General features: G+C 49.0%; 3 protein-coding genes across 3 annotated transcripts in view; 2 read left to right on the top strand and 1 right to left on the bottom strand.

Annotated features, from left to right (window-relative positions):
• pomp (proteasome maturation protein) overlaps nt 1-1,032 on the bottom strand; it is a 2,448-nt gene extending 1,416 nt beyond the window's left edge. The window contains exons 1-4 of the mRNA XM_062479761.1: nt 934-1,032; nt 544-644; nt 211-271; nt 20-121 (exon numbers count right to left, since the gene is read on the bottom strand). Of these exons, the coding sequence (XP_062335745.1) occupies nt 20-121; nt 211-271; nt 544-644; nt 934-936 (267 nt within the window). The 5' untranslated portion in view covers nt 937-1,032. The remainder of the gene's footprint in view (nt 1-19; nt 122-210; nt 272-543; nt 645-933) is intronic.
• Nucleotides 1,016-7,466, top strand: LOC134034999 (ankyrin repeat and SAM domain-containing protein 6-like). The gene is made up of 18 exons (XM_062479760.1): nt 1,016-1,707; nt 1,951-2,166; nt 2,252-2,468; nt 2,585-2,735; nt 3,278-3,322; nt 3,406-3,610; nt 3,817-3,923; nt 4,002-4,153; nt 4,309-4,555; nt 4,652-4,701; nt 4,855-5,058; nt 5,276-5,447; nt 5,536-5,735; nt 5,868-6,054; nt 6,318-6,385; nt 6,526-6,642; nt 6,888-6,984; nt 7,100-7,466. Exons 1-18 carry the CDS (start codon nt 1,373-1,375, stop codon nt 7,147-7,149), a joined length of 2,820 nt encoding a protein of 939 aa, XP_062335744.1. The 5' UTR covers nt 1,016-1,372; the 3' UTR covers nt 7,150-7,466.
• Nucleotides 7,467-7,531: 65 nt separating this feature from the next.
• Nucleotides 7,532-14,160, top strand: part of sugct (succinyl-CoA:glutarate-CoA transferase) — a 37,289-nt gene continuing 30,660 nt past the window's right edge. The window contains 9 exon segments of the mRNA XM_062480128.1: nt 7,532-8,024; nt 8,542-8,590; nt 8,706-8,779; nt 8,883-8,968; nt 9,167-9,217; nt 9,355-9,475; nt 12,697-12,715; nt 12,717-12,786; nt 12,925-13,068. Of these exon segments, the coding sequence (XP_062336112.1) occupies nt 7,730-8,024; nt 8,542-8,590; nt 8,706-8,779; nt 8,883-8,968; nt 9,167-9,217; nt 9,355-9,475; nt 12,697-12,715; nt 12,717-12,786; nt 12,925-13,068 (909 nt within the window). The 5' untranslated portion in view covers nt 7,532-7,729.

Raw genomic sequence — 14,160 nt, forward strand, 5'->3', positions numbered from 1 at the left:
CGTGTGTGTGTGTTTGTACCTGGCGGGCTGCCCTGTACTCCATCTGCAGTTTGAGGGGAGCGTGGAGACCCTGGATGTTTCTTAGGGTGGAGAAGTTCATCTTGTCCTGGTTCAGCTGGAACTACAGAGGAAATAACAACACAATCCTCACCAACAACACTCTCAGTACCAGAAGGCCTAATCCCACACCAGAGAGAGAGGAACACTCACATTCTTCTCTGACAGCTCCAACACATGGCTGGGAAGCAGTTCATTCTTCACACTGCTGAACCTGTGTGGCAGAAAAGAGAGAGGGCAAAATAACAGGGATGGACCAGTTAAAGTAACATATGTTAAGGTTTGACAATAGACGGTCTTTGGTTCTTGTAAAGCACTAAGATTTGACTTATTCCAGGCAGTAATATAAATGTAGAAGTACAATGTGTTACAGAAACACAACCCTCAGCAGCTACAATATACAACACACAGGACAATTTTTTGGTAGAGATGTAGACCGATTCGATCGATAGCTAGCTAATACAAATAAAAGCTTTTCTCCCTCACCCGCTCCTCAGTGTGTCCTGCACACCGTACGCGCCGGCCTGTGGGCACAAGCCCGTCACCGGCACACTGTCTTTTAGCTGTGAACGGAATCCTCTGGTATTCTGTTGAGAATGAACATAATTAGATCCTAAACAGCCATAAATGACTAGACCATGCTACTAGCATTTAAGCATCCCAATGCACGGTACCTAGCCAAACCCTGCTAGCTAGCGTTAGCTAGCTTGTTACGAGTGACTAATCAGATTCATACAATAAGGTAAATAGCGCTTACACGTCCAGGTAATCAACTAGCACGTGCTAAAATATATCTATAGACATTTCATTGCGTAAAAAGAAACATATTGGAATGTTATTTTTTTTATTAATGAAGATAATATTCTGATACTTTACCATTTTGTCGTTCAGTTGATTCCACTTTCTTTTCTAGAAACTTCAACGTCCGGTTCGGTCTCGTATTTTAGACGCAACTTCCTGGTTAGAGTAGAGTACGTTCGATTATGAATACCAGGGCCACTCTCCAGCACGTCATTGATGACTTCTAACTTCACATCGTCTGTCCCAGACAGTTTTCAGATTGGATAACATCGGGGCGAACATGGATTACTTCAGCAACCAAAAGTACAAAATTGTGTAGAAAAAGTGTGAACATTGTATCAGCTCGATTTAGGTAGTGCAGGCTTGACACTTATACAATTGCCTTTGATGAGAAAAGTTTAGATTTAACTCACTTTCGTGCGTCATGATTTCCAAACACAGCCATCGATAGACTGCGAAAAGAGGGGGAACAAAAGTTTTCGGACAAAAGAGTTAGAGATTACAATTAGTTCAGATGAATTTCGGCGTTCCTGCAAACTCTTTGCTACTATTCCGTGCCTGCGATGAAGGAGATTACGAGACTGCCCGTGGGGTTCTGGAGCCGGGAACGAAGGAGTCGGGGCGGCAGAGCAGGCTGCGGTCAGAAGTGGGATCCGAGTGCAATGTTGTGGACGTCACCCGCGGTATCTCCCTTGTGCCCGTGGATAGCACCGACGAACAGAGCAACACAGCGCTTCAGTTCGCCTCCGCGAGCGGACACGAGAACCTGGTTCGGTTTCTTCTCAGGAAGGGGGCTTCGGTAGACAGTCGGAACAACTATGGCTGGACCCCGCTTATGCAGGCTGCGAGGTGTGTCTACCTTTTCACCGGTTAATGTCATCAATGGCAATGTTCACATGTTACAAATAGGCGTGTTTCTGCTGTAAATGTATTACACACGCACACACAAACACTGCTAAAGCACAGTGCCAAAGTGAACTAAAGTGGTCAAGTAAACAGAACCTCTCAGCCCAGTGTTCCCAGGAGACTTGTCCTGGCTGTGTTTCCTGTCCTCGGACACTTACCTTCCTGTTTCCTTCCCTGTTCTCCCAGGTTTGGTCACCTGAGCGTTGCCCACATCCTGTTAGAGAACGGTGCAGAGGTAAACGGCAGAAACCGCCTCGGCGCCAGCGTTCTGTCCATGGCGGCCCGCGGAGGCCACACCCACGTGGCCAAGCTCCTCCTCGAGGGTGGAGCCTATGTTGATGACTATGACCACCTGGCCATGGTCGATGATGTCTCCAATGGCAACAACAACAACAGCTGCAGGTAGATCACACCTGGGTTCCAGCGTGGAAATACATTTTTGAGGTGCATTTCATTTGAACCCACCCTCCCCTCTTCTTTTCAACAGTGGCGACGGGTTTGTGGCGAGCGAGGGGTGTGGTCTGGAAGGGGGCATCGGTGGGGGAGGGGGGCGAGAGTTCATGGACGTCACAGCGCTCCTAGTGGCCTCACTGCAGGGACAGGAGCCGATGGTCCGTCTGCTGATGGAGTGGGGGTCGGAGGTCAACTTTTCCCAGAAGACCACGGGCTGGGGAGCCCTTATGCTAGCCACGCTCAGCGGGAAGGTGCTTGTTGATTTGTTTCTTAGTAGTTTGTCTTGGTTGGATGAGGCTATTTATTTGGCTGAGACCCACTTGCTGTTCCCATCCTACCTCTTTTGCTTGAATGGACTCTACTTCAGGTGAGCGTGGCCCAGCAGTTGGTTGAGCGAGGGGCAGACCCAGACCAGATCAATGTCCTATCAAAGACGGCGTTTGAGCTAGCGCTGCAACTGAAACAGAAAGAGGTGAAGAACTATCTGGACTCCATCACCACCGTACGACCCCAAACTGGTAGGTGAAGAGAGAGGGGGATGCCACAACTTAGCTCTGCACAACTCTCCCTTGTGTGTGTCAGTGTGTTTGTGTGAGTTTAACAAGGGTGAGAGTTGAGATGAAGTTACTGGAACTTTTGTTCCCAACAGAGAGTTTTATGCTGGATCTCTGACTCTCTGTCTGTCTGACTCTGTCTGACTGTCTGTCTGGCTCTGTCTGTCTGAATCTGTCTGTCTGGCTCTGTCTGTCTGAATCTGTCTGTCTGACTCTGTCTGTCTGAATCTGTCTGACTGTCTGTCTGGCTCTGTCTGTCTGACTCTGTCTGTCTGACTGTCTGGCTCTGTCTGTCTGAATCTGTCTGTCTGACTCTGTCTGTCTGACTCTGTCTGTCTGACTCTGTCTGACTGTCTGTCTGACTGTCTGGCTCTGTCTGTCTGAATCTGTCTGTCTGACTCTGTCTGTCTGACTCTGTCTGACTGTCTGGCTCTGTCTGTCTCTGTCTGTCTGTCTGTCTGTCTGTCTGTCTCTGTCTGTCTGACTCTGTCTGTCTGTCACACCAGATGATGAGAAGAGACGTCCTGATGTGTTCAGTGCTCTGAAGCTGGGTGAGTTTCCGGTTCCTGACTGTCACTGTATTATCAGGGTAATAAGGTGCTTTGATTTGTAAAACCGTATGTGTGTGTGGCAGGTAACTCCCAGCTGGTGAAAGAAATCCTAGAGGAGGACCCCACCCAGGTGAATATAGCCAATCAGGATGGAGCATCTCCTCTGATGATGGCATCCGTAAGCGGCCAATTAGAGGTGGTCCAGCTGCTAGTGGAGAAGAACGCTGACATAGACAAACAAGATGGGGTCCATGGCTGGACGGCCCTGATGCAAGCCACATACCATGGGTAGGCTGCCCTATAAAGGACTGCAGTTGTAGTTTCTGGACACTTTTTTATCAATCATGCATTGGATACTGTAAAAAAAAAAATATACAATAGAATTACTGTTTGTCCATTATTTGACAATTTGTATTGTCCTGTGTCTTTTTTCATATCTCTCGTGACGTTTGACCCTGTGACCTTGTGACACTGTGACATGGTGCATGCCGCAGGAACAAGGATGTGGTGAAGTACCTTCTGAGCCAGAAAGCAGACGTCAACCTGAAAGCCAAGAACGGATACACAGCCTTCGACCTGGTCATGCTGCTCAACGACCCAGGTACCTATCCACCTGTCCAGTCAATCTGATCCCTCTTTTTAACTCCCTCCACTCATCCCTCCCTCCCTCCCTCCCCAGACACAGAGCTGGTGCGCCTGCTTGCCTCGGTGTGTATGCTGGTGGACAAGGACAAGGCTAAGGCCAAAGGACGACCACGCCTCACACGCTCCCAGAGCCGCCATTCCCTCAGCACCCTCCCACTGCCCCCAGACGACAGGGGGGGACTCAAGGTAACCCTAACCTAGATGAAGAGGTGTCATCCTGATGTCATCATGCTGTGCTAGCACAGTAGGTCCCTAGTGAGGGGTCATAAGGACACCTGTGAGGCCTTTCGGCTCAATGTATCACCTGACTCATGTCCACTTGTTTTCTACTTCCTGGTTAGTCCTGGTGGAACAGGATGTCCAACAGGTTCCGCCGTTTGAAACTGACCCATACACTGAGGCACGGCTTCTCGTCCAATCGACTTGCTCCATTCCCTGACGCAGATGCTTCGCTGGATGCCACCATGAAGGCAGACAGGAAGTCAGACAGGAAGTGTGTTGTTTCTAACGGAACAGCGATGGCACCTACTGCTGCCGTGGGGGGCAACGACATCAGCACAGCCTGGACGGCCAAAAGCAAGGATAGCGGTGAGAGGAGCAGAGCTGTGTGTGTGTGTATGTATGTATGTATGTGTGTGTGTGTACTCCAAACTCAACCCTGGTCTATGATTCTGTATGCTCCAGGTCTGGGCAGAACGGCCTCTGAAAAGAATGACACTCTCATTTTCACCATGGTAGGAGGAGGGGGGCTTTCCTTGGAGAAGTCCTGTAGCTTCTACAAAATATTTACATTATTCATCTGCGAACTTGTCTAACCCTACTGTCTTCTCTCTATTACCTTCTCTATCTCTCATCTATTCTCCCGCCCTCCCGCGTTCCTCCCCCAGTTAAGAAGCGGGGCCCCCCTGACTCGGCTGCCCAATGACAAGCTGAAGGCGGTGATCCCCCCCTTCCTGCCCCCCTCCAACTTCGAGCCCTGGAACTCAGACCGCTCGCGGGTCCTGAAGGGGGGCAGGAGCGATGCCTCTCGTCTCAGCATGCCGGCCAGGCCCGGCAAGGCCCCCTTCAACAGCGGCGGCAGCTCCGACATAGTGAGTGTCTTGTGGGGAGGTTTGAATACAGCAGAGCTGGTTGTCAAAGAAGCGCTTACGACTGTCCCAAAAGCCATGGTGTTATAATCCCAGTAACTGTGTGTTTACTGACCTGTGTGGACCCGTATCTCGATATGAGGCCCTGGTCAGGTAGAGCTCAGGGTACTGTACAGAACAGACTAGAAGGATCAGCCTGGGTTCTGTTGTGGTTCCTCAGACCTCCATCAGCCGTGTGGTGAACAGGTCCATCAAGTTCCCCAGCATCTCCAAAGGCCCGTCCTCCTCCTCCCCCTCCAACTCTGGCCACTACCACTCCCCTCACTCCTCAGGGGGCTCCAACGGGCTGGCGGGGGTCAACCGCCATGGGTCTGACTCACACAACCGCTCAGGTACACACACACACACCGTCCCTCTACCATAAAAAAAATTGAGCCAGCACACCATGAAAACGACCTGTATTTTCACCTCCATCCATAGGGGGGAGTGCAGACAGCGTACTCTCTCAGATTGCTGCCCAGAGGAAGAGAGCAGCTGGATTGTTGGATCCAAAGACCCAGACATCGGAAATGACTAGCCAGGCCCAGGCTCCAGTTCCAGGCCCCAGCATGGCTGAGCTCAGCCTGCCTGATGTCCACAGCACCCCCAGCCTGGTGGCCAATGACGTCCACTCTAGACGAGTCAGAGAACACTACTACACACGACCTAGTTCTAGAACACATCTTTGGAATTCTTTCTTGACAAGTTAAAAGTTTAATCAAAACTCGGCTTATGTAAGATGTCTTAAAGAGATTGTTTCATCTTTCTTTCAGAAGATGGATCTGAAGAAGAGGCCTCAATCTGGGAATTCCTCCACATCTAAGAGCACCTCCCCCACCCTCACTCCCTCTCCATCCCCCACCCCCAAACCCCCGGTGGGAGACTCCCTCTCCTCCGCCTCCTCCCACCCTCGCTCCAAGAGCAGTGGAGGCTCCAGCAGCGGCACCATCACTGATGAAGGTCAGACAGAGGGAGAGATGATGGATGGATGAGTGAGGAAGGGAGGGATGGATGAGTGAGGAAGGGAGGGATGGATGAGTGAGGAAAGGAGGGATGGATGGATGAGTGAGGAAGGGATGGATGGATGAGTGAGGAAGGGAGGGATGGATGGATGAGTGAGGAAGGGAAGGATGGATGGATGGGTGAGTGACAGAGATGGACATAAAGTCTGTGTCTATATTTTTTTTACCTGACTTCTGTCTACATTCTGTCTGTTTCCACAGATGAGCTGTCCAGCATTCTGAAGAAACTCTCTCTGGAAAAGTACCAGCCCATATTTGAGGAACAGGAGGTAAGTCACGCAAAAAACATGTATTAACCTAAATAAAACATTAATTCAAAACACGACACTACATAAATGTTCTGGTCCTATCCACCCATGACGTCTGCCCCTTTCTCTCTGTCTCTCCTCCCCCCTACCTACCTCTCCAGGTGGACATGGAGGCCTTCCTGACCCTGACCGATGGGGACCTGAAGGAGCTGGGCATCAAGACTGATGGCCCCCGGCAGCAGATATTGGCAGCCATCTCTGAACTCAACGCTGGCAAGGTAAGCTCTCTTTCTCTTTCTTTCTTTCTCTCTCTCTCTCTCTCTCTCTCTCTCTCTCTCTCTCTCTCTCTCTCTCTCTCTCTCTCTCTCTCTCTCTCTCTCTCTCTCTCTCTCTCTCTCTCTCTCTCTCTCTCTCTCTCTCATTCTCTCTCTCTCTCTCACACAAAAATACTTTATCGGTATAATAAGCAAACATAAACCTTGCAATTTAAAACAATAAAAAATCAATGTGTGTGTGTGTGCAGGGCAGAGAGAGGCAGATCCTACAGGAGACTATCCATAACTTCCAGTCCTCATTTGGTAGCAGTGCCAGCAACCCCAGACCTCCTGGACATCCACGCTGTAGGGTCCCTTCTTTCCTCTCATCTGTGCTCATCTTCTGTAAATGCAATTTGAAGATGTATGATCAACAATTGATTCATTGGGTCTAACTTCTTTCTTCCTTGCCCCCTCTCAGCTCCTACTGGCTGGGTCAGACACCAGGTCAGATCCTCCAACAAAAGGTAGCGGCAACACTCTCAGCTATACTGTTGGTCAACCAATCACAGACCCGGACCCTGAAGGTCAGAGGTCTCTTTCGGGGCCAGGGGCTGAACCTCGCCCCATGCCCCTCCTGGACGCAAGTGCCCCAGAGCACCCCTAGTGGTGTGGGAGGACACTGCAGCAGAGGACAGACAGATATGCGTGGCCATCTTTGTTCAGATGGAGGGATGGAGAGAGGAGGGATATGAGATGGTGGGAACAGAGAATTGGAGATGAGACAGGTGAAGGAAGACTGAGAAGGGGAAAAGCAAGATGGTGAGAGTGAAGAAGAGAAGTAGACCAGGGAGGGAGGGAGGGAGGGAGGGAGGGAGGGAGGGAGGGAGGGAGGGAGGGGTCATTGAGAGCGGAATTGCAGCAACACTCATGAATGAAGTGTGTCTGTTGTGAATTATGTCTTTTAATTTCTTTCATTCTTTCATTCCATGTTCCTGAACTGATTTTTTTCTGCTAGTCTGATCAATTTGACTGGTTGCTGTATCTTCAGTAAATAAATGGATGAAATGTGCATTTTTCTCAATGTTTTTAACAATGGTTTGTTCAAAGCATGTCAGATGATATGGCTATGGGTTCGTGTAGTCACTTCATTCACCCGGCGAACGAAGTGAACCAAATCAAGCTGACCCGTAAAGTCAAGGCGTATTGGACACATGCGCGTGCATTGCTACCAGCAAACGTCCTATCCGACTGCGCCTTAGAGATCAACACTATCATGTCTGGGACCTACACGTTCATCGGAATATGTTTACCCGCACTGAGATCAAGCGGGATAAAACGGGTTCTCTACTGGCATCATCAGACACGCATCAGTCTCAGACGACTGCTGTCCACCGCTCAGCCAGGTACCGCCTGGGTGGCAGTTTCCCCAAATCCCGACTTTAAATAGGCTACACGCTGTCAGTTCACTACCCTATGAAACCACTCACTTTAATTTTACAAAACAAAATTAAAACATAGGGTTCTTTGAAACTTGTAGCCGTATAAGACTAAGTTATTATCTAAACTGTTGGGAGTGTGTGAATTAAGTTGTTAATTATTTTTGAGAATGTAATGGATGACCATTACGCTGCATTACGATGCTTGATCCCAAAAGTTCAGTGTAAGTAGCCTATGTTCTTCTTTAGCCCGTTGGCATGGCAAACATTGGTAAACATTATACTGGAGCGATAGGTTCACCTCGGCACAGCATCCTGTGCGATATTAGCCAACTATGGTCAGTTTCAGTGATATTATCAATTTCAAGTTGGAATGGCATGGCAACCCTTGTAGATCCAAAGGTTATATTGCAAGTAAAACATTATATGAGACTAGTTGGAGTCGTGCCCGCGTATGATGTGACCCTGTCTCTCGCTGCCACAGGTGGTGTCATCCGGCCGCTAGAGGGCACCAGAGTTCTAGACCTAACGAGGTAGGCTAGTTTGAGTACCGTCAATTCTGCTTTAGAAATATAGCCTAAACGTAGCCTATTTATTTAGACATTGCTGATAAATGTGTGTCTGCCTGTGTGCGTATGTTTTTCATAGGGTTCTGGCAGGTCCATTTGCCACCATGATACTGGGAGACCTTGGGGCTGAGATCATCAAGGTGGAGAGACCAGGTAGGCCAACCACAACTGGAGGGCGGACCTGTGAAAGAGTGGCTTCTTCTCTGCTGTCATTACATCATCATTAACACGACGTGCATGGCTGTGTGTGTCTCAGGTGCTGGAGATGACACCAGAGCATGGGGACCCCCCTTTGTGGGAGAGGAGAGCGCCTACTTCCTCAGCGTCAACAGAAACAAGAAGGTATCTGTCCTCTATCTCTCTTCCTTTCTCCTCCTCTTCATCCAGCTCGGGATCTCTCCTGTGAAGACGTGCCAGGCCAATAGTTTCTTGCAGCTGTTGTTTGCCAGTTTGTATGGTGAATCATTAAGCTGAATCTTTGACTTGATTATCCATTAAACTTAACCTTCATTCATCCAAGTAACTGTTCTCTGCTCGTAGAGTGTAGCTGTGAACCTGAAAGATCCCAGAGGCGTCCAGATCATCCTGGAGGTAGGAGAGAACAGACACATGACTGGGCCAACTTGGCCTACTCATCCCCTCTGTGCAACTTGTAAACATTGTCCCACTTATATCCACTCATACCAAATCTATTGGAATAGACCCGTTTTTTGATTGGTCCTTTTAAGCTTGCAGGTGTATGTGACGTGCTGGTTGAGAACTACCTTCCTGGAAAGCTGCGTGAGATGGGCCTAGGGTACGAGGACGTGAGCTGCACCAACCCCCAGCTAGTCTACTGCTCCATCTCAGGTACCCCAACCCCTAACCTCTGACCCTAGAACAGAGACCAACTCTCAAGAGGTCCTTGTTACTGGTTAGCTCAACGGCCACCAGAGGGACCCTGACACCACGGTGAACCCACATGTAAACAGCACTCTAGTGTGTTTGTGGTACATCCAGACAGCAGAGGTGTGTCTCTGCATTCCCTGTTTGTGGTCGCAGAAAGTTCTGAAATGAAAACACAAAGTCTTAATTTAACCCAGCCTCTTTGAAAGATGACAGGAACTGCTAGATTCCCATGCATTCTCCTCCCCTCTCCTGTACTGTCCCCCCCCCCTCCCCCGTATAAAAGGGGGGTCTCACCCCCAAGGTCTCATTAAACCATAGCAGCAGACCGTTTCCCTGTCTGTGTCTGGAGTCAAGGAGTTGCTGCTACAAGGGCTGTGACCTCATATAACAGTGTGAGTTGCAGCGTTTGGCCTTGATGTGGGAGCTGAAATCTGTCAAGTGGTATGGATCCTTTAAAGGGCTGTTTCATTTGGATCTTCTGTTTTGTGACTCTTGGCAGAGGTTCCTCTGCTGCTTTTGTGGACTGAGAGTTTAACAACAACTTCTGTCAGGACGGCACAGTGAGAATCAACTAGGAGACCTTTTATTGACCTCTCATTGCATGCATGCAAGCACACACTTAAACACCCCGTAGTAAAACATTGCAATCAAGTGTGCAGGAAGCCAGTCCTCCTAGTTGACCTGAAGCTATGTGTATGACAGTTTGACGGACACTTCAGTTCAGCTAATGAGCAAGCTTGATTTACTCCAACCGGGCCTCTCGCTGTGATGTCATAGCCTGATTTATGGCCTGCTGATTGGTTGATTGCGACTGACCTGGGGACCAATAGAATGACCTGGTGGCAGGTTGTGTAAGTGGACCTGGTTTCTCCCTCTCAGCAGGCAGTAATGTATGTACAGTAATGTGTGTTATATGACTGCTTATGTAAGCAGTGGGAGTCCCAACGGAGGGTTGAATCTCTAGTCTGGCAGCCGTGCGTGAAAACCCTTTCAGACCTGATTAGCTGTAGGAGCTAAAGGCTACATCCTACTGCTCTGGGGAGTTGAACCTTACAGAGTGCACTGGTGTGTTCTATGGACCTCATATAATACGCTAATAGGTTAAGTAGACCTAATGTAATACGCTTATAAGTTAAATATTTCTAATGTAAAATGGTAATGGATGAAACAGACTTAATGTAAAATGGTAGAGCCCGCTAGACTGGGAAAAACTGTTACAGCCTCCAACTCCAGCTGGTTAACTGTATGATACACTGTTGTTGACCTGAGCCTACATGGACAGATAGAGAGAGCAAGGGAGGTACAGAAGGAGGGAGAGAGAGAGGGATGGAGAAAGACAGAACAAACGGGAGGATGGGAGGGAGGTAAAGATGGAGGGATGGTTAAGGTAGGCAGGGACAGAATCAAGCTGTGAAGGAAGGGCTGTGAGACTAGGAGGGATTGATGGAGGAAAGGAGGGAGGGGAGGGAAGGGAAAGGAGAAAGGGAGAGATGTAAAGGGATGGGGGGAAGAGGGAGGGAGAGAGATGGGGAGGGAGGAAGGGAGAGATTGAGGGAGGTAGGGCTGGAGAGCAGATGCTGTGAATAGTTGAGGTTGAGTGAGACAAAGTTTCACAAGTCATGAAACATTTTTTCTAATTTTATCAGCGAGGCTTAATTTCTCTACAGCCAATTAAAGAGGATCCAAATGGCGTCTGAGAGAAAGATTCATTGTGAACATGTGTCAGTCGTTAAAATACGTCCTAGAACTCTCCCTTCTTCCTGTGGGTTAGCAAATTCCTGTCTGGTTGTGGATTGTTGCAATAGGAGAATCCTGTCCTCATAATGTCTTCATTATCAGACACAGAAAGAGAGAGAACGAGAGGATGATGATGACGACGATGATGACCCTAACCCCACACACGGACCCATCCAGGGTATTAACCTTCATCCTGAATTATGTGTTTCAGCCCAGTGGGAAACCCCAGCCCTGCTGACAGGAACATGAGTTCATTCAGCCCGTTGGTTTGTCAGGAGCTCAGAGTGATGTGTTGGGGGGGGGTGGGGGGGGGGTGGGGGGGGGTGGGCAGGATGCCCAGGGGTAGTTGTTCGGTAGGTCCGTTTAAAGTTTTGTTTGGGCTCCTGTTTCGCGGGGAAGCGCGTGCGCGTGGCGAGCCTGACCTCCCCGTGTTCCCCTCGCCCAGACCTTTCCAACGCCACCTGAGTTAAGGTGCTACGAGGTCCCGAAGTGGAGATGCCTGTCAATGAGCACCTTTTCCCAGCTTTGAGTTACCTGTTGATCCTGAAAAGAGGAGTTCATATTGTGCTGATGCAGGAGGTGCAGGATAACTCTGGTTTGTGTGTGTTGGATGATCAGGTTAATAGTGTGTTTATGTTGTCAGAGGAGGCTGCATGTGCTGTGTGTGTTGTAATGAATCATGTGAAAGTGTTGACTGTGGGATAAAACTTATCCAGTTGTCACACTAATTTAGTAGTAGGATTAGACCAGATTTTAAGTACGCACACATACAAGCAGGCACACACTTGCAGGCACACACACACACGCACATGCACACCCACATACTGTGCACATTAGTAAAGGTAGTTGCGTAACTGAACAGCACTCTCCCTCTTAAGCATACAAATTCATGAAAGACAAAACATGGTAGATATTGGATTCAGAGACTCTGTTAAATTGATAATCTTTCCTGGATGAGGGGCTGTTGATTTGGTCTCAGGTTGTAATGTACAGGTGTTGTTCTACTGAATTCCAGTGAGCTCTATTCTATTCCCGGGATTTAAGCGAACATTTCTCAGAAAATGTGGCAGCGTGTAACTTTCTGTAGGATCTGACTTGGTCGGATCTGGGCAGGTCCACCTGCTTCCCACACAGGTTCTGATACAACGAACACAAACACTGGCATTTTTCTGTTTTCGCCTCTTAGAAGTACATCGTGGAGATCTCCAGCTTCCTTTAGAGCCTGGATTAAGTGGTCCATATCCATTCTAGAACTGCAGGTCACAGAGCAGATCTAGGACTCTTTAAATGGGTTCATTCAGGAACACTCATGAAAACTCATATGAACCATGATTGAGGATAACATCCTGACTGTACTGATCTTTACTATGCATCTGTGTGTGTGTGTGTGTGTGTGTGTGTGTGTGTGTGTGTGTGTGTGTGTGTGTGTGTGTGTGTGTGTGTAGGATATGGACAGACAGGGCCCAAGCCAGAAGCCGGGGTATGACTCCATAGCGTCTGCTGTGTCAGGGATGATGCACATAACAGGGCCAGAGGTGAGACATGGACCCAGCACACAGCTCACCTGTACATCAACCAACCAATCAGCCAGTTGGCCAGCCCCACAGCCTGTCAGTCAGGCACACAGCAGTGACCTCAATCCCATGATGCTCTCTGTCCTGCTGTGTTGCCAGGACGGCGCGCCAGTGAGGCCGGGTGTAGCCATGACAGACCTAGCCACGGGCCTCTACTGTCACGGAGCCATCATGGCAGCTTTGCTGCATCGACAGAAGACTGGAATGGGCACCCACATCGACTGTAACCTGGTCTCCACACAGGTCAGTGAGGTCGGGTTGTCTCTTAGTGAGCGAGTCGGACACAGACAGAAAGAAAGACAGACAGACAGACAGCATGGTATAGGCCCGGAAGTCAGACAGCCTCTCCTCCTCAAGCGTTAAAATCTGGTCCATGCTGCCCTGCAGAACTCCTCTAGAACAGAACATAGATATCTAGCCGTGACTGTTTAAACCTAGAAACTAGGCTGCTATGTGCGTGCGTCTATGTGTGTGTGTGTGTGAGTGTGTGTGTGTGTGTGTGAGTGTGTGTGTGTGTGAGTGTGTGTGTGTGTGAGTGTGGGTTCAACATTGTGGTATCAAGGTCTCCCTCAGCATGTTAGCAGATGTTCTCAGAACATCTTTTGCCTTGCTCACCACACATTTCATGTGATTGTCCTACCACAGTTACAAGATCCAAGTGTATGGTCTGAAACATGCCTGAGAATTTGAGTTCCGTGAGCTGTTATTGACAAACTGGAATAGGAGAGAGGGAAGAAATGGTAGAGAGCAATTTCTGTACGTGGTTTAACGATTCGATTCAGTCAGCTTCTCCTGTGTATCCCACATGTATCATGTACCTCACTGTGCTTCCTGCTCCTTCACTTTTTTTCAACAACTGAAGAAACCCACTGAGCCCAAAACTCCCATCAGAGTTCTATGGCTCCACATAGAACTCTCTCAGTTCCATACGGGGTTGATTGGAACGTTCAACGGTTCTACCTGACTTGGAAAGCGTTCTTAATGGAACCTTATGGACCTAAAAAGAGTTCTGTGTATGTTCATCTGTCTGTCCTATCTGTCTTCTATCCATCCGCCATCCATCTATCTATCCATCTTGTGGCTCTGGTGCATGCAACCACAGTCCATCAGGCAGGAATGCACTCTTGGAAGGACTAGGGGAGGGGGTGGATTGTGGGTAATATCTAGCAGCTTTTGGTAGGAACCGCGGCGTCCGCGACCCAAGAAACTCAAAACATCCAGGCAGCTTTGTCACAACCCTCACGACCCTACCCCCAACAACACATTGCATACCACCAGTCAACAAGATAGATGGCTGATTCCTGAAGCTAGTTTCGCAGCATAGGAGGGGTGAAG

Source organism: Osmerus eperlanus, chromosome 15 (genome assembly GCF_963692335.1).
Source record: "Osmerus eperlanus chromosome 15, fOsmEpe2.1, whole genome shotgun sequence".
NCBI classification, from domain to species: Eukaryota; Metazoa; Chordata; class Actinopteri; order Osmeriformes; family Osmeridae; genus Osmerus; species Osmerus eperlanus.

What these genes read in the sequence shown, in the direction of transcription:
- LOC134034999 (XM_062479760.1), top strand. Translation starts at nt 1,373, where the DNA reads ATGAATTTCGGCGTTCCTGCAAACTCTTTGCTACTATTCCGTGCCTGC. An exon ending in ATGCAAGCCACATACCATGG is followed by an intron (nt 3,611 to 3,816) that starts GTAGGCTGCCCT and finishes TGCATGCCGCAG; the next exon opens with GAACAAGGATGTGGTGAAGT. An exon ending in CCATATTTGAGGAACAGGAG is followed by an intron (nt 6,386 to 6,525) that starts GTAAGTCACGCA and finishes CTACCTCTCCAG; the next exon opens with GTGGACATGGAGGCCTTCCT.